Below are 20,255 nucleotides of genomic sequence, written 5' to 3'. Positions count from 1 at the left end.
CCTTACTGTATCCAACCTATGCTTTCTCTGATTGCTGGAGAAGAAAATCATGGACTCTTCCAAACTGCTGTTTAATTTAAAGAAACACCTGAATTTGGAACTCAACATTTTAAAAATGAATGTTAAAATTTTTTTTTGAAAAAAAAAATCCTATACTGAGTAATTAAAAGGAAGACTTATTCTTCAGCAACCACACTTACAGCCAGAGCCTTGGCAAATGCAGGTGGGATGGCAGAGGCCCAGGCTTCAGGTTTTCACCAAGTTAAGAGACTTGTGCTGGTTTTCTGACGAATGGAAAAGATCCCTGTCATCACCCTCCCCACTACGTGAACTTATACTCGTCTCTCCTCTCTTCTCCTTTTATACTATCTTGCTTAGTGACTTTGTCAGTTCCCTTAGCTTCAATCATCTCCATGCAGATGATGCTCAGATCTAGTTATTAACTGAGCCCTAACTTCTTTCTTAACCCCTAGTCTCTTGTGCTATTTTGAACTGGTTGTCCCACAAGCATCTTGAACGCAACACATAGAAAACAACTCATTATCTCTCCCCGCCAAACCTCTCGCCAACTTTTCTATTATTGGCTAGGGTACCACCATCTTCTCAGTCCCCCAGGTTCACAAGGTTGGTGTCATCACCAGCCCCTCACTAACACTCACTCCCCACAGCTAATCTGTCACCATGCCTTGTTATTTTCACTTTCACAGCATCTCTCATATATGTCCTCTTTTTTCCACTTCTGTAGTCATCACTCTGGTGCAAGCCCTCATCACCTCATTCCTAGACGATTATAGCAGCATGTTGGTTGGTCTCCCTGACTTCAATATTTCCCCACTGCAGGCTATCCTACTACACTCAACTGCCCAAAGGACAGGACTAATCATGTCACCTGCTAGCCCCTACTCAATAAATTCCTCGTTACTTTTTTTTTTTTTTTTTAGTGAGGCAATTGGGGTTAAGAGACTTGCCCAGGGTCACAGAGCTAGTAAGTGTTAAGTGTCTGAGGCCGGATTTGAACTCAGGTACTCCTGAATCCAGGGCCGGTGCTCTATCCACTGTGCCATCTAGCTGCCCCCCTTGTTACTTCTAAGATCAAATATTTTAGAAATCCTTTCTTTGGCTATTAAAACCCTTCACAATCTGGCCTCTTCCTATGTTCCCAATCTTGTTACACTGTAATGCCCTCCTCAAACTCTATGTTTCAGACACACTATGCTTTTTTTTTTTGCTGTTCCTCAAAAACAACACTTCATCATCTGACTCTGTGCCTTTTCATTGGTTATCCTCTCACCTCTACTTCCTGGCTTCCCCTGCTTACTTTACGCTTCAGCCAGAATCTCACCTGCTGTAATCTGCCCGACCCCCTTTCAACCCCGCCCCCCCCACTAGTGTCTTCCCTCACAGATCTTCTCCCATTTAAGCTGTATATGAATTGAATTGTTTGTATGCCATTGTTTTGATGTTGTCTCAGAAATTAGAATATGAGATCCTTGAGATCAGGGACCAGATTTCTGCCTTTCTTTGTATCCTTAGAACTTAGCACCGTGCCAGGCACATAGTAGTGTAAGGGGCTAAAATTCTAGTGTAACGATTGGAATGACGCCACCTGCTGGATACTTACTGTAGAAGAGTTCTGCCCATGAAGTCTTTGAGGGCAAGACCAGGAGTCTTTTCTTTGGCGGGAGGAAGTGACGCGGACTAGTGGGAGGAGGAAGGAAGATACTGGCGCTGACTCTGGGGCTCTTGCCTTTGGACTCTGGTGGAGAGCGGAGCTAGAAATGTGCTCTCCCTTTAATAGATAGGAATCTAGGCCTTTTTCTCTCTCTTTACCAAATTCTTATTCTCCTTAATAAATGCTTAAAAGTCTAACTCTTGCTAAAGCTTATAATTTATTGGCGACCACTCATTAGATATTTTAGACAGTTTAGCTAGAATTTTAGCCCTTAACACTAGCTAGTCTAAAATATGGAATGAGTGGTCGCCAATAAATTATAAGCTTTAGCAAGAGTTGGACTTTGAAGCATTTATTAAGGAGAATAAGAATTTGGTGAGGAGAAAGAAAAAGAGGCCTAGATTCAGCTATCTGGGAGCTGTAGTTCTGCTCCACTCTCCATGAGAGTCCTGGCGAAAGAGAGTGAGAGCACCAGCCTCGCCCCTTCTTCCTCCCACAAGCAAAGGTCACTTCCTGATGCCAAAGAAAAGCCACATGTCTTGCCCTCAGGCGCCTTCTCCTCATGGTGGAGCCATCCTACAGTAAGTCTCCAGCAGGTGGCCTCATTCCAATCATTACAGTAGCTAGCGTCTTAATAAATGCCTGGTGATGGTGATGATGAGGATGATGATGATGGCTAGTTGGCAATTTAGGATTTAGCCGTATACCATCCCTCTTATTCTGTTTACTCATAAAATTATGCTGAGGAAGCTTTCAATGAGCCTACGAAGGATGAGGTAACACCCTAATACATTCAACAACAAAAAGCAGGTATTTGATCCACCTGAACAATACTGTGTAGAACATTAGAAATATAAGGACAGGGGCAGCTAGGTGGTGCAGTGGATAGAGCACTGGCCCTGGATTCAGGAGTACCTGAGTTCAAATCCGGCCTCAGACACTTAACACTTACTAGCTGTGTGACCCTGGGCAAATCACTTATCCCCAATTGCCTCACTAAAAAAAAAAAAAAAAAAGAAATATAAGGACAATAGCAAGACAATGATTTGTTCCAGGGCCGTTTCTGTCTAAACACCCAAGAAAGAAGAAGCTGATGATAATGAGAGTAAGTTATAATTATCATTAATCATTATTAATAGTGTGATAAAATAATGGGATTTGGCAGATGCCCAGAGGCCCCACCTGAAGATTGATTTGGAATTGACTGAATTGTGTGAGACTGAAAAACTGACTGAGAACCTACATAAGAATGATTAAATAAAGACCACACCTAGCTGGCCCTGAGTGGGGTATTGTTCTCAGAGGCTGTGGACTATGCCATCAACAGAAAATCACTCTCAACCAATCAGCTGGAAGGACCTCCCCTTTTGGGGAGGGAGAGAAAACTAGGAAGTTGAGGCTGGATCTTCCTCTTTTCTTTCAGGAACCCGCACATGGCGGCCAACAGAGAAAAAAGGGAGGGCCTCTTTTTGTTCGGGACTTTGGCTTGGTGGGAGACGGAAAAAAGGCGGACAGAGAAAGAGAGGAAAGTAGATAGAAAGTAGATAGACTTTTCTGGCATTATGGGATCCCATGTGTTGTCTTTACCCTTTAACAAGTCCTTAAAAGCCTAAACTCTTGCTGAATTTATCAGTAATTTTAGCTAGTTTCCCTCCCCAAACTGGGTAGGAGCAGGTTAGGACCCACTTTAGATTTTAAACATCACAATAGGAACCCTGGTCAATAACCATAACCCTAACCTATTTTTATTAAATAGATAGGAAATTAAAATGATGTGGGAACAGGATAAGGTACATGGCATTCTTGTTATTCTCTTTGCTACTGGAGCTGTCCCAAAAACACTTTCAGTGATGTCATAGTTGATGAATACCAATTCAATTACAAAAAAGGCATGTTTTCAACCTGCCTACACAGAAGTCCACAGAATAGATGTATAAACAAAAAATAGCAGGATAATGGCACTAGGTACTAGGACCATTTCTATCTGCATCAAAAATGGTAAGAAAATGAGAATCATAATTGTATAGGAATTCAAATTCAATTCAGCGAACAATTATCTGGTACCTATTATATTTGGGACACTGGGTTTGTGTAGGATATACAAAGGTAATACATGATGCAGACCCTCTTTTTAAAGAGCATACAAAGTAAAGTGAGCAGCGGGGAGATAAGCTTTCTCTCCTTTTGGCTAAGAGTGAAGCTACTGCACACAGCCACAAAAAATAATGATATGTGGCAGAATGCAAGAAATATGGAAAGAGCTCTGGAGGCTATGAGAAAGCTGAGACAGGAGAGATCCTTTGGAGCTGTAGAGTCAGGAAAGACCTCAGGAAGAAGACATCAGCTGATGTTATCTGGGATGTTGCAGAGGCATGGATTGGATGAATCTCTGATGAACCTGCCAACTGTGAAGTCATACTAAGACTTGTCAGGATACAAAAAAATAGAGAAGATATATTTTGATTTAAGGCTTATATTTTTTAAAGTTAAGGCCAGTTATAATAAATAATAATAATAATAATGTTAGCTAATGTTTATAGAGCACCTACTATGGGCCAGATACTGTGTACTTTATAAACATTATCTCATTTGATCTTCACAAAACCCTGGAAGGGGGCGGTGCTCTTATTATTACCGTTTTACGTTTGCAAAAACTGAGGCAGACATCAGTTAAGCAACTTGCCCAGGTATCTGAGACCGCATTTGAATTCAGGTCTTCCTAACTCTAGGCCTAGTTTGAGAACTTCGAAACTTTTCTTTTCAGATCACTAAAGACACTGTGAGGTAGAAGAGGGGGGAAATGTGTTAGAAATCACTGTTTGGAAGGGTATGTCCTATTTCTGGGTTCCACCTGTGATCCCAAAGTACAAACCATTAGGAACGAAAATCAGGTGCAGGGAAGTTAATTTGGGTTATTGCCTGTAATGATCCTAATGCTACATACAGTAATTATCTCACACCATTAGGTGCTTAATAAGTATTTTGGGCATGGGTGACGATGGTAATGATTTTGATGATGAAGAGAAGGCCTAAAAAGATAGTATTCTTGCCTATTCCATCCCCAAAGAAGCAGAAGGGGATCCATTCAAAATGCAATTGCTGTATCCAGTATGCAGATAACAATCTCAATTCAGTGTTAATAACAAAATATTCATGTAAATTTTTTTAGAAAACACTGAAATCAGTATTTTCACAACAACCCTTAGAGGGAAAGGGGTAGTTCAAGAATTATCGTTCCCATTTTATACATGAAGAAAATGAGGGGCTAAGTGGTCAATGCCAAGGTCAAGTGTCAGAGCCAGTATTCAAATCCAGGTATCCCAACTTCAAGTCTTGTGCTGTTTCTGTTGGATTGAAATGTCTCTTAGTCAGTGATTCAGACACAAAGGAATTTTATCTCCTTTCTCCATAAAGAGTCTAGGTCAAACAGCAACAAGGCCTGTGACCTTGGGATATCCATGGGAATAACCCAAGTCCTACTTTCCTTTATGCAAAGCTCTCCCCTATCGGAATGGTCAGTGTGTCCCATGAGCTCTCACTCACCTGGGAGAAGATTAACCGTCTCATGTTTCAGATAAGATCCCCATCCCAAGTGGGTTCTAGCTATTCCCTGGCTGAAAGGGGGTGAGGAGACCCCTTCGCAAACTTAATATTCCTGAAATAAACCTTCCTGCCAGTTTTGCTCTCAGATATGTAGATGGGAACTTCCTGTGATATTTGTTCACTGAAGTGCTTGAAACAACACATGAATTAAAGACAAACAGTGTGGCCCAGAACGTGCCAAAGATGAACACCTTGCTTCTACTGGGTCAGCATTAATTCTTCACCAGCAATAGCAGAATCCCTTTTCTTGTCTGCTCCTCACAGGCACACAGATCAGGTCTTAGAAATGATGCTTTCTTTAAGACCATGTCTTGACAAAGACAAATTATTAACGTAGTGAATGCAATTAGGTGATAATTAATTTCACAGACTTCATTTTTCCCCCATAATAGCATCATCTAGGGTATGTCAATGGTACAGTAAAGAGAGTGCTAGGCTTAGAGTTAGGAAGATTTGTCTTCCTGATTTCAAATTCGACCTTGGATACTTAGTAGAAGTATAGCCTTTTGCAAGTCACTTAACCCCGTTTGCCTCAGTTTCCTCATCTGTAAAATGAGGTAGAGAAGGAGATGGCAAACTTGTCCAGTATCTTTGTCAAGAAAAGCCCAAAAGGGGTCACAAGGGGTTGAACATGACTGAAATGACCAAACAACCTAATACCATCATTCTAAGAAGAAATCCTCAGAAAAAAATAGGGCACCTATGTCCTAAGCCTGGGTTCTACCTGTGATTCCATGGCATGAACTCTTAGAAAACAGAAGCAGGTTTGGGGAAGCTAATTTGGGTTATTGCCTGTAATGATGCACTGAAAGATAAATTTCTGCAGAAGTAATTAGAGTAAACACCTGGGGAGGGAGAAAGGGAACGCCAGCCACAAAAATGGATTCTCTGTGTATACTTAAAGTGAAAGCTTTTCACTGAGCTGGGCTAGTTTGACCACCAAAACCTCCCACAATGTAGTGCTCTCCAAATTATACTAACACCTGGAAGTCCAAATGTGAAGCTCACAATCAACTAACATTTATATTCCTGTGTAGAGGAAAGTCATGATCTATAGAGCTGACAGTCTTCACACTTTCCCAGAAGAGGAAGAAAGACAGGAGAATAATCATAGCATGTTTAAGATGGGCAAAGCACTTTATGAATTTTATTTTTTAACTGATTTTATCCTCACAACAAGACTAAGAGACAGGTGCTGCTATTGTCCCTATTTTACAGATGAGGAAAGGAAACTGAGGCAGGCAGAAGTCTGAGGCTGGATTTGAATTCAGGAAGATAAATCTTTCTGACTCCAGGTCTGGCACTCTATCCATTGTGCCACCTAGCTGATATATATGATATGATATGTGATATGATATGATATGATATAGGATAAGATATGATAATTATATTATATTATGTAAATAATATATATGGCACCAAATGAATGGTATAGACAGTGTGTGTGATCTGTACACAAAAGCGGGGCAGTTTACTGTCAGCTGGGGTAGACAGGAAAGGTTCCCTAGAAGAAGGGACTAAAAAATGAATAGCACTTAGCCAAGAAGAGAAAAGGGCATTCTGGGGCCTGGGGGTGAAAATAGGGTTAGCAAGAATGCACGAGGAGAATCTAGGTGGCACAGTGGATAAAGCACCGACCCTGGATTCAGGAGGAACTGAGTTCAAATCCAGCCTCAGACACTTGACACTTACTAGCTGTGTCACTTAACTATCATTGCCTTGCAAAAAAAAAAAAAAAAAAAGAATCCATGAGCAGGACTTCCTTTAAACATGTTCCTTAGAGTGAATACACCAGTTAGGTTGTAGTTGAGGATATAGGTACAAGTTCTTAAACTTCTGGTGCATGCCACCTACTGCAGTCTACAGACCCCTTATTAGAGTTAACATTTTTAAATAATTGAAGGAAATGCTGTTTCAGTTAGAGTTTAGTGAGAATAAAGAGGTAACTTCTACCCAAGTTCTGAGACCCCCTGAAATCTCTCCATTGATCCACGGTGGAGAAGGGGGTGTTCTGTGGATCTCAAGCTTAGAATCCTTGATATAGAGGATTTGGGAGACACCACCCAGTCCTCTGTACTCATTCACATTTTATGTTCTTTGCAATCTGCTTTGTGTCTTATCCATCTTTATATCCACCTCAGCAGCTAGGATACAACTTTGCACATAGTAGGCACTCAATAATTTCTTTAAATTGAATTAAACGAAAAAAAATGAATTAAATGGAGATGGGGAAGAGCTTGACAGTTTCACGTTTAGAAATTGTACGCAGATTGTATAGGATCTTGAATATGAACTAAGGGATTTGGACTTGACCCAGTAAACAGAGAGAAGCCAAATTAAGCATTTATTAAGGGCCAACTATGTGCATAGAATGATACTAAGTGCTGAGGACATGACAACATAAAAAATAGACCCTGCTCTCATGGAGGTCACATTTAACTGAGGGAATAGATGTAAATAGATAAATTATATATAAATATATACAAATAAATATATTCCATGTATACACACATGTATATGTATGTATGTATATATGAAATTTGAGGAAAGAGAAAACACTAATAGCTAAAGGCTTCCTATCAGAGTTGGCACATGAGCTGAGTCCTGAAGGAAGGTCGGAATTGTAAGGGATAACGGTAAGGAAGAGATGCTTTCCAGGCATGAGGGACATTCTAGGCAAAGGCAGGAGGTGGAATACCAAGTTTGGAAGACTGTGAGTCATTCAGTTTGGTTAAAATATAGAATGCATGAGATAAATATGGAAACATATGTAGGCCAGAATTATATTGAGAAGGGCTTTAAAAGCCAAGCTGAAGAATTTGTATTTTATCCTGGAGGCAATTGGGAGCCACTGAAGATCCGTGAGAGGGAGTGTGGGATGGTCAGACTAGTGCTTTTAGGAAGATTATTTTTGCAGCTGTGAGGAGGATGAATTCGAGAATGATGATGTTGGGATGAAAAAGGAACTTTATGCTAGTTATGTTGTGGAGGAAAAATCAATTGGGTGTTATGGTTGGAAAACTAATAGCCAGGAAAATGATATGCTCCAAGTGGAGTTTGAGGATAATTAACCTAGGAGATGGGATGCAGAGCTTTGTAGTACGCCAGGATTAAATTCCTTTTTATCAGGGAATTTTTCTGAGGGGAATGAATATGGAATATTTATAGAAGGAAAGGAATATGTTATTTGTTGGTTGGGGGGGAGATAATTTGGGCATAAATAATAGACTGTGCAAAGCTTGAACTTTATCAAATGCTATAAAGTCAGTTATAACCTGCTATTCAGTTGTCTTCAAGTTGATTTACTTCCCATCCAGGAGCCAAGTCTTTATTTTTCATTTTAATGTCCATATATGACAAAATAATTTAACCAAAGTACCATTGGCCCATCAGTGGCAATAGCAGCAATAGTCACTGCTGCCCTGGAGACTTCTACGTGAAAGACAGCTCTGTCTACCTGAGGCAGCCACAGTCAGCAGGCAGTCAGCTCAAAAGCCCAGGTAGAGACCCACTAGGAATTTCTGGACTACTAACTGAGGTAATCAATCAATCAAAAAGCATTGTTAAAACCACTACTCTGTGCCAGACACTTCCCTCAAAGACCTAGTATCCTGTCAGTGGAAACAACACACAGCTATATAAATGTTGACATTTAGTTGTTTCTGTTGTGTTTGACTCTTTGTGACCTCATTTGGGATTTTCTTGGCAGAGATACTAGAATGGTTTCCTCCTCCAACTCATTTTACAGGGGGAGGAAACTTAGGCACACAGGGTTAAGTGACTTGCCCAGGGTCGCATAGCTAGGAAGTGTCTGAGGCCAGATTTAAACTCTGGAAGAAGAGTCTTCCTGCTTTCAGACCTAACATTCTATCCACTGTGCCACCTAGCTGCCCAACTATATAAACAGTATATAAAAATATTTGTGAATTACCTGAACCACTCGAATAACCTTATCATTACCCACCTCCTGACAGAGAAGTGACGGACTCACAGCACATATTGAGAAAATAACTTTTCTGGGCATAGCCAATACAAGAATTTGTTTTGCTTGACTGTGCATATTTGTAACAGACCTTGTCTTTCTTGCCTTCCTAAATTGGGGAGTAAAGAAGGAGAGACAAAGTGTATTATTGATTTTTTAAAAGAATTTTTAAAAAAAAGAAAAGAAGGAGGTATTTTTCTTACCCAAGCTCACAGACCTCCTGAAATCTCCCCATAATCCTAAAGAGACCCCCAGGTTAAGAACTCTTGCTCTACAGCTCCAGAGCTAGTTTTGGAGAGTCATCAAAGGGGAAGGAGATGCAGGAGGGAGAGGTGGTGGATCTTCATTAAAATAAAATAAATTTAAAAAAAAAGAAGAAGACTAATGTCATCCCACATTTTGACAGCATTTTACTATCTTCAAAGCACTTTTCCTGACTAGTTTGTGCTCATCCTTTCTCCTGAACCTCCTTGGAGAGATTCTGTGGAATTATGTAGGAGACGGGAGAGATCTGGGAAAGGTTAATAAAGAAGAGCAGGTTGTCAGTCACTCCTCTCACTTCTAATCTGACCTGTGGCTGGAGAACCTGACTTCGACCTTCTTCGTTTCCAAGAAGCAAAGAAACCCAGACTGCACTGAATTAGAGTACACTGGGGTAGGGAGTGATTTAATTTGTATTTATTACAGTGTCTGGGAGGTGATAAGGGCCTTAGAGGTGACCTAACTCTATACCCAGCCTGACTGATGACTCAATGCCTTCCAGGACATCTGGAAGGGTGGCTATTCAGCTCCATCTGGAAACATTCAATGAACTCCCTACCACTGCTGGATGACTCCTGACTGAGATGTTCTTCCCTTGTTTCAGGAGTTAAAAATCTGCTTCTGGGGGCAGCTAGGTGGCACAGTGGATAAAGCACCAGGCCTGGATTCAGGAGGACCTGAGTTCAAATTTGGCCTCAGATACTTGACACTAGCTGTGTGACCTTGGGCAAGTCACTTAACCCTCATTGCCCTCTGACCCACAAATAAACTGCTTCTACTCCCTGGGGTCAAGCAGAGCCACTCTAACCCCCCTTAGATCTGACAAATCTAAACCATGGCAGATTGTATTTCCCCAGACCCTCCTAAGCCTCTTCTCTAGGCTACACCTCAGTTCCTTTAGTCAATCCTTGTATGGTGTGGTTTTAAGCTCTTCCTCACAATCCTGGATGCTTTCCTCTGCTTGATGATGATGACGATGACTGGCATTTATATGTTGCTTTAAGGTTGTCAAAGTGCTTTATAAATATCTCATTTAATCCTCAGAACCATGCTGGGTTATAGGTGCTGTTATTATCCCCATTTTACAAATAAGAAAATCTAGGCAAGCAAAGGATTACTTGCCAGGGTCACACAGGCCGAATTTGAACTCAGGTCTTGACTCCAGCTCAGTGCTCCCTAGCTTGTCAATTAGAATTTTACATTATTCAAGTTCATCTTCTTCAAAGAGAACGAAGGCCAAGTGTAGCTTTAAGGATTATTTGCTCATTTTTATGGCACTTTAAATTTTGCAAAGCATTTTATTATTTAAAGAGCATCTCATCTGGTCCTTAAACACCCTATGAGGTAGCAGTAATAGCATCTCATTTTACAAGTAAGGAAACTGAGACACATGGAAGTTAAGTGACTTGCCCAGGGTCACACAGCACATAAGCATCTGAGGCAGGAGACAAACACAGGTCTTCCTCATTACAAAACAGCTCTCTGTCCACCCTGCTGCCTCTGGATTAATATGTCTATTTTCAGTATTTTATACTTGTAGGATTCTGTGGATCTGGCATTGTAAGTACTAAACTTGCTAAAAAGCACTTTATGACTCTAGGTAGTATAGTAGAATAAGCCATGAACCTAGAAGACCTACCATTCATTGATTTACTAGCTATGTGAACATGGACAAGTCATTTCACTTCTCTGGGCCTCAGTTTGCTCATACATAAAATGGACATATTAATTCTTTTGCTATTTGCCTTACAGGAAATATTACTAGAAAAATACTTCATAAACCTCAAAGCACTACAGAAATATGAACTGGAATTTCATTAAACAATCTGGCATTCAGAATCAGGGACAAAGTTTGGAACCATACCTAGTTGAGGGAGAAAGAAAAAAAGGGAGAGTGGGAAGAAGGAAGGGAAAAACAGAAAGAAAGAAAAAACAAAGGGAAAGAGAGAAAAAGACAGAGAGAGGAAGAAGGTAAAAACTCAGAAAGCTGGAAGGAGAGAAGGAAGCAAGGAAGGAAGGAAGGAAGGAAGGAAGGAAGGAAGGAAGGAAGGAAGGAAGGAAGGAAGGAAGGAAGGAAGGAAGGAAGGAAAGAAGGAAGGCAGGCAGGTAGGCAGGCAGGCATTAAGTACTTATTATCTATGAGACACTATGCTAAGCCCTGAAGATGAGAGAGAAACACAGACAGAGACAGAGACACAAACACAGACAGAGGCAGACAGAGACAGCCGGAGAGAGGATAAACAGAGAGACAGAGATAGAGACAGAGACAGAGAGACAGAGAAAGAGCCCCACCCTCAAGGAGCTTACATTCAAATAGAGGAGGGTAATACATACACACACACACACACACACACACACACACACAGACACACACACACACACGAGATATGACAAGTAAGAGCAGAGATGTCAGAGGGAATGATAACTGGGAGCCATAGTGCAAATGAGTGAGTAGGCCAATTAGGGTGGCCTAATTGACATGTCCTTTCCAAGAATGATAGCGCTGATTAGATTACTGTTCTCAGAGCTAGAATTGGAAAACTGGGGGAGAGGGAGGGAGAGGAGGAGGGAGAGAGTGTACCCAAGGTGTCATATAGCATATGATTTTCACCTAACTACCTTTATGGAGAATTCATAGCGCTAGGGGAGAATGTTGTTGGGCCTCCTCGAGAAGTGAAAGCAGCGATTTCATCTTCATCTTTCCCTTGCTGACTTACATGGCCCTCCCCACTTGCAATAACTCCTGTGCTGTAGGTTGGTCTTTGGTAGCACTGCTGCAGACAGAGGTGAGATATTATACAAAAAACTGAAATGATCTGACTTATGGGGAAAAAAAATAAAGTCATGGGCAAAGTGTATGATTTAAGTAAATATGGCTGCTGTATGTGAGGTTTAACTGCAATTAGTTCATCGAACATTATACTAATTATAACATCTTTCCTAGTAGGTTAGCCAAAAAGCCATTCCAAATATCTCAGAGCATTAGAAACCATTTATGATCGTAAGATTTTTAGAGTTAGAAGAGATTTTAGCAGTCACCTAGCCCAACACTCATATTAGACAGATGAAGAACTGAGGTTCTGAGAAGGTAAAAATGCATATAGGTGCTCGTAGCAACCAAAGGAAACAAAGGTAGTATATAGCATAGCTGAGATTTGAACCCCAAATCTTCTGGCTCTCAAACAATTCATCACCACATTAGGCTGCTTCCTTCAAAGGTAGTGCCCCAGGGGCAGCTAGGTGGTGCAGTGGATAGAGCACTGGCCCTAGAGTCAGGAGTACCTGAGTTCAAATCCGACCTCAGACACTTAACACTTACTAGCTGTGTGATCCTGGGCAAGTCACTTAAACCCAATTGCCTCACTTTAAAAAAAAAAAAAAAGGTAGTGCCCTGCACTCAGGGCCTGCCCATCTTGTTTCTCTAAGGAAAAAGGTAGTCACCAGCTAATGAACTGTGCTAAGAAATGCCTCTGAAAGCAGCGTCACAGAGGAAGGAGAGCCAGGAGATTCAGAGAGAGAAAGAGAGAGAGAGAGCGAACAAAGAAAGGAAATAAAGTAAATGGAGAGACCAATGGTGACCAGTCTAACAATTCAGAGAGTGAGGGAAAAAAAATCAATGAGGCCCACACAGACCGTTTATGCTTCATTGATTTTTGTTACTCATTGTTCCTCCTCCATGGCTACATTTATGTCCTCATTCTACTTTCTGCTACTAGGCAGGTTGGAGAATCAACACAGCAAGAGCCTATGAGGACTCATTCCCCACCGGCCTTGGGGCCTGCTGTGGAAACAGGGCGGTTGTCCAAGGTTTGTATGCTAGCTCTGTCAAAATTTGCCCTTGTCTAGAAGCAAGTTTGACAAACAGTGATACCTATAGAACTCCTTTTAGAGAGAGTTTTTAATGAACTGGGGAAAAGCATCCAGGTAGGAGTAAAGAGATCCTATTTTTTGTTTTTTGGTTTTGTTTTTGTTTCTGCAGGGCAATGAGGGTTAAGTGACTTGCCCAGGGTCACACAGCTAATTAAGTGTCAAGTGTCTGAGGCTGGATTTGAACTCAAGTCCTCCTGAATCCAAGGCCAGTGATTTATCCACTGTGCCATCTAGCTGCCCCCAAGAGATCCTATTTTGAGCTTGATGTTATAAGCAGTGTGATACAGTGGCCAAAAGAGCTAATGAGATGTTGGGTTGCATTATGAGAGGTACAGAATAAGGAGATGACAGTGGTACCACTGCCATCTCCCCTGGTCATACCTCATCTGGACGATTGTGTTTAGGTCTGGGCTATACAGTTTAAGAAAAAGGTGACCCAGACAGAGCCTTGAGGGGGACATCTACTGTTAGGGGGTGTGAAATGGATGGTGACCCAGAAAAAGAGATGGAGAAGGAAAGGTCACACAGGTATGAGAACACAAAGAGGGTATCTAGGAATACAAGGTAGCCAACAACATCAGAGGTCTAGAAGGATGGGGAGTGAGAAAAGGTTATTAAATGTGACAATTAAGAGAACATTGGTTACTGGGGAGAGCTATTTCAGTTGAGTAATGATGTTAGGCACCAGACTGCAAAGAACAGCATGAGTTTACCAAATATTTTGCTAAACATCGATAGACTGTAACCACAGCATACATACCCTTGATCTACCAGTCTAACTTTTTGGGGGAGGGGGGTGTTGGGGAGTGGGGTTTACAAACTTGTTCAGTAAAATGGTGGTCATGATTCCAGAGGACTGATGATAAAACATGACCCATCTACTTGCTGCATTTATAGACATTTATAGACATGGGAAATGTGGGGCTTAGCTTTGTTTGCACATATTTGTTATGAATTTTTTTCTTTCTTCCAAAGGGATAGGTGGGGAGGAGGGTAGTGATCCAGTCATTCCCCTTGCCCCTAAAAAATAAGAAAGAAAAAGAAAAGAAGAAAATGTGCCTCAGTGGACTAGCCCTGGAGTTAAGAGGACCTAAGTTCAAATCTGGCCTCAGGTGTTTATTAGTTGTGTGACCCTGGGCAAGTCACTTGACCCTGTTTGCCTCAGTTTCCTCATCAGTAAAATGAGCTGGAGAAGGAATGGCAAACCACTCTACTATCTCTGGCAAGAAAACCCCAAAAGGGGTCACAAAGAATCTGGCACGAATGAACAACAACAACATAGCATACACCTTTATTCAAGTTTCTTTTTTCTGATGGCTGATCTGTCAGCTATTACATAAAACCATGACAGTCTATGACAAGCCCTCATTTAAAAGCTTGCCATCCTGCTCGGAAGATTTAAGTTGGGCTCCTCAGCCAACCCCCTTTGCTTTCTCTTTTGTCCCTCAAAATGCATAATAAGTGAACATCAAGGGACCGACCACATCCCTTTGCTAAAATGAGGGAGATCTGACTGGGCGCATCCCTCTTAACTTTCCTAGCTATGACTGAGACAGAACTAATTACAGAGCTATGTTCTTTCTAATTCCCACTCTGCACATGTAAACCTCCAAAATCTTTAGTGCTAAAAAGAATGATTATATTCAGTCATGCAGAAGCCCAAAGAAACCTAAAGCTTCCCAACCCAGCTGCTCCTGGGAGTTGATCGCATCTGTCAAATGTGTCAACTCAACACAATTAGGACTGGTGTCAGGCAGGGTGATCTCAGGGGGAAGAATGAGGCAGAATCCTCTTTCTTTTCCCCTCCCCCTCTCCTCAAGCTGCCAACCAGGCTAAATCACACCCCTCCCCACACCCGGAAGCAAAGTCAAATTACACTGTAGTTTCTCCCTCAGCCTGTAGTTTGGAGAGCATGGTTCTCATGCAAAACTCACTTGGAAGTGTTCTCCAATATTCCTTTCACTTCACTCATTTGTTCCTTTCCAAAGTAGACCACGGTGAGGTGAACTCTCCCATCTTGTTGGATGCACATCTCCCTAGAAAACCAAACACAAGTCAGCCCCGTAGAAGATTGGAGTCCACTTTCCAGAGCAGTCAGTCAGACAGTCAATAAGCAATTATTAATTTCCTGCTATTGCTAGGCACTATGCTAAGGGCTGGTGATACAAAAATAAAAAGGCAAAAAGATTGTCCCTGCCCTCAAAGAGCTCACAATCTAGTGGGGAACACAACATGCAGATAAACATGTACAAACAAGCCATCTACAGGGTGTGTAGAAAGTAACTGAGGGAATTGGGGAAAGCTTCCTTTCCCACCTAGAAATTGGGGTTTTAGCTGGGACTCAGAAGAAGCCAGAACTCAGCAATGGGCAACACCAAACATTGTGTTTTACTGGTGGGACAAAGGGACTTGGTATTACAATGTATGCCTCAGAGAAAACAAATGGGGTCTCAGATGTAGCAAAGGCTGTGTCATGCCATGGTTAATATTAGAGTTAAAGGTATGGAGTAGAACCTTATGAATTTGCATCATTTTAAAAATAAACATGCATGGAGCCTTGGGTCATATTCCCCAGGCCCTCTAGTTCTGTTTTTAACTTTAATCTATTTATTTACATAATATTTTATTTCCCCCCAATTACATGTTAAAACAATTTTAAAGTTTTTTAAAGTTTTGGTAAATAATCCAATACGGCTTATATATGTGCAATCATGTAAAACATTTCCATATCAGTCATTTTGTACAAGAAAACTTGAAAAAGAAGGCAAGAAGGAAGGGAGGGAATGAGGGAGGGAGGGAATGAGAGAGGGAGGGAAGGAGAAAAGGAAAGAGAAAAATAAAATGCTTCAGTCTGTATTCAGACAGTATCAGGTGTTGTTTTTTTTCCCTCTAGAGGTGGATAGCATGCTTCATCACGAGCCCTTTGGAATTAATTGTCTTGGATCATTGTATTGCTGAAAAGAGCTAAATCATTCATGGTTGATCATCACACAATGTTCCCATTACTGTATACAACCATCTCCTGGTTTTGCTCACTTCACTTTGCATCAGTCTTTCCAGGTTTCCTGGAATCATCCTGATCATTTCTTATAGCACAATAATATTCCATCACCATCATATACTACAACTTGTTCAGCCATTCCCCAATTGTTGAACATCCCCATAATTTCCAATTCTTAGCCACCACAAAAAGAACTGTTACAAATATTGTTGTTCTCCAATTCTTTATAGAAGCAACATGATGTAATGGAAGGTACCCTGATGCTTTTAACTCCACTCCACCCAAAGTCCTTTCACATATAGAGATTTACAAACCTCAAAGGGGTAAAAAATGCCAGCTACTTTACATCTATTATTTCATTATATTTTCTCCTCGAGCCATTTAAAATAATTTTGTATTAACTTGGTTTACTTTTTATATATACTATCTCTTTAAAGCACTTCAATAACACATATATAGACAGATATTTTAAATGTTATACCCACTTTAAAGATGGGAAAACTGAGGCTGAGGGAGTTTAAGTGAATTGACCAAGGTCACACAGTCTGGAAGTAGGAATGGAAGGATTCAAATTTGGGTCTTCCAGGTTCCAAGTTTCATGCCCTATTCCAGTGCTACCTCCCTCGTTTTTTTCACAGCCTAATGAAGGAGGGAAGTTTTAACCTTCACTTTCTAGAGGAGGAAACTGAGGGACAGAGATTATGCAGTTTGCCGGAGCTAGCGGAGGAGTCAGCCTAGAATCTCAGACTCCCAATGCCCTTTTGCATGGCAGCTGGGAAGACTGGTCTGGTAACTGCAATGAGGTGTCCTCCCCTGTAGGTTGGAGTGTTTGCTTTTATTTTCATCAACTCAGGCTCATGACATTCCAGGGGCAGCTTGGAGCCAGTGACCTAAGAATACTTTCCCAAGGAGAAATAGTGAGTGTTCCCTTGCACCCTCCTCCCAGCAGAGTCTGACCCAGGTGAAACCGTGAAGCTTAACTGTGCCCCATATCCTCAATTAACAACTCTTTCCTCCTTGTTCGGCACCTGAGCGACTCTCTCGTTGTACAGGCCTCTTGCCACAAAGAAGAACCCTGATGGGTGCTTCCTTCTTCCCTCTCTTCAATGGCCCAAGCTTTCCATTTTTCTGGCCCTCTTCCAACCTAATCAAACTTTGCTCTCAGATAACTTATTCCCTGGTGGTGCTGCTCACTGGTAAATTATAGCTGCAAAACTGGACAAAAGAACCTGATCCAGTATTGTGTAATATCAGACACCTGCCAGGTAACATATCTCTGTTTGAGCAGGATCCATCCGGAGACAACCCCTTCATCTCAAAGGAATGATTACTGGTAGGAAATGCTGGGCAGTCAAGGGATATCTTATTATTCATTATCATTATTCCAGTCAGCAAACACTGGGTAACAATGTTCTCTCCAGGTGACAAGAGATGTTAGTGAGAGGAGAAGCACCATGAAAGTGAGCTTTAGACCCACCAAAGGATTTGGTAGGAGGGGAAAAGGAGGAGACAGAGGTAAAACCATGTGCTGAGACACACAGATAAGAGTAAAGAAGGAGTTTTCAGGGGATGGCACACAGAACAGTCTAGAAGGAACCCAGGCATGATGATAGATAGTGTCCTTAGGAAGTGGAATGGGGACAGTGAAGGGAGTTATTCTGCTGTAAAGGCCCTTCAAAACATGAGCGCTCATAGCTGCAGAGGCTGCCACCTAAACCTTTAGTTATCAACAATACAATTTCCTTTAGATAAAAGGGCCCTTTGATGAACTTGCCAGGTAATGTTTTAACTTCCTTTGCTGGACTAGAAAAGAATACACATACAAAGAGAAATACAGGGGGAATTGGGCTTTTAAATTACATTTGCCAGCAGGAAAAAATCCATCCGCAGATCCAGGGAAGGGTCCCCTACTGTGACCAAATAATAGGAATCTCACTTTTTCGGCAACATCTCTGCTATGTTTCATGCTGGCTTTTTTAATCTTTTCAAAGCACTTCCCAATTTCAGGAAATAAGCTACTGAGACTCTTCGATCCCTCTACTGTTCTCTGGCAGGATGTAGGCTCCCCAAAAGACACTTCTGAAGTAGGAATAACTATAAGGTTCACTTATAGGAGGAGTTCTGGATAAACCATGACTCATGTGATACTTGCTGAAATTAAAATGTCATTGGAAATCTCCTGTTATAAAGGATGGGATGACTCTCTCAGAAAACAAGGGGAAATTTTGGTGATATAAAAGCAAAAGATATCAAAAGACATTAATCTATTAAAAATATCATCAGACCATCTTTTTTTTTTTTTTAAGTGAGGCAATTGGGGTTAAGTGACTTGCCCAGAGTCATGCAGCTGGTAAGTGTTAAGTGTCTGAGGCCGGATTTGAACTCAGGTACTCCTGAATCCAGGGCCGGTGCTCTATCCACTGCGTCACCTAGCTGCCCCCAGACCGTCTTTAAGAGACATCAGAAAGGGTTCTTACCTTGTATATTCCTTCATTTACTTCCTCCAACTAGAGGAATTCAAGCTACCAATCTTCAGGTAGAATATTTAATGGGCTGGGGAGATTCAGCACTTTTTGCAAGTACAAGAAACCCTAGATTTCCCCTCCTTAGCTTTACTGGCACTGTCTCCCCTACTCTTCCATGTCCCCATATCATCCTGGTCAGGGCTGTCAATATTCTTCTCTAAAATATGGCACCTGGACACCATATTCCAGATATAGTATGTCCAAGGGAGAGGAGAGCAGAGTCAAGTCATCACTACCCCCAATCTCTACATTATATTTCCATTAATGGGGAAGGAAAGGAAAGGGAATGTGTATCTATTAAGCACCTACTGCATACCAGAAATTGTGTTAAAGGCTTTAAAAATATCTCATTTGATCCTCACAACAACCCTACAAGGTAGGTGCTATTATTATCCCCACTATACAGTTGAAGAAACTGAGGCAACCAGAGGTTAAGTGACTTGTCCAGGGTCACACGGTAAGTGTGTTTGAGGTCACATTTGAACTCAAGTCTTCCTGACTTCAGGCTCAGCACTCTCTCCACTTCACCACAAAGTGGCCAATTATATTGGCATCTAGAACAAGGCTTCTTAAACTGTAGGTTGTGACTCCATGTGGGGTCATGTAACTGAATGTGGGAGTCACAAAAATTTGGCAACAGTAAAAGGTTATGTATACCTATTTTATATACCTATATACCTGGGGTGCCATAAAAATTTCTCCAGTGAAAAGGGGTTGTGAGTGGAAAAAGTTTAAGAAGCCCTGATCTAGGAGTCTCTTAAAGCCCCAGCTCACTTGACTACCATCACACTGCTGACTCATATTCATCCAGTTGTCTACCTAGCTCCCCACTCCCCAGGCCTCTTGCCATCTGTTCTGTCACTGTACCCTTCTCCAATCTGGACCTCCAGAGTCCATGCCTACAGGTCTGTTGGGGGAGGTGATCCACTTAGCTTTTCACCTCTTCTCTGGGTCTGACGTATCCTGAATGGTGTCTGAGTACAAATCTCATCCTATTCAAGCAGCCACAGATCAGATCATGCCTCACATCCCATCTAGCCATTAGCGATGGACATCCTGTCATCTGCCCTACTATTGCAAGAGTCCTCTGTCTGTCATATCCTCCTTGCCCCTCCCATGCCCCTTCCCCAGCTTTCCACCTCTTCATCTGGGAACACTAATCAAATCAACATTACTTTCTATCAGGAACTTCTTCCCCTAGCTACCTCTTTCCTATTTGTGTTATCTCTCCCCATTAGAATGTAAGCTCCTTGAGGGCAGGGACTGTCTGACCATTTTTGTCATCATATCCCTAGCATAGTAAGTGCTTAATCAATGCCTTTTCTTTCATTATCTTACATT

At 41.6% G+C, this 20,255-nt stretch overlaps 1 protein-coding gene across 4 annotated transcripts in view; it reads right to left on the bottom strand.

Moving 5' to 3' along the window:
• CSGALNACT1 (chondroitin sulfate N-acetylgalactosaminyltransferase 1) overlaps window positions 1-20,255 on the bottom strand; it is a 173,877-nt gene that overhangs the window by 33,704 nt on the left and 119,918 nt on the right. For all 4 annotated transcript variants that reach the window (XR_006355036.1, XM_043989240.1, XM_043989241.1 and 1 more), the window contains one exon: window positions 15,323-15,424. Coding sequence is in view for 3 of the 4 variants with exons in the window: in XM_043989240.1 (XP_043845175.1) it covers window positions 15,323-15,424 (102 nt within the window). In the remaining variant the exon portion in view is untranslated. The remainder of the gene's footprint in view (window positions 1-15,322; window positions 15,425-20,255) is intronic.

This window comes from Dromiciops gliroides, chromosome 2 (genome assembly GCF_019393635.1).
Source record: "Dromiciops gliroides isolate mDroGli1 chromosome 2, mDroGli1.pri, whole genome shotgun sequence".
Lineage (NCBI taxonomy): Eukaryota > Metazoa > Chordata > Mammalia > Microbiotheria > Microbiotheriidae > Dromiciops > Dromiciops gliroides.
Note: the sequence above shows the minus strand (reverse complement) of the source record. Positions and strands in the feature narration are given on the sequence as shown.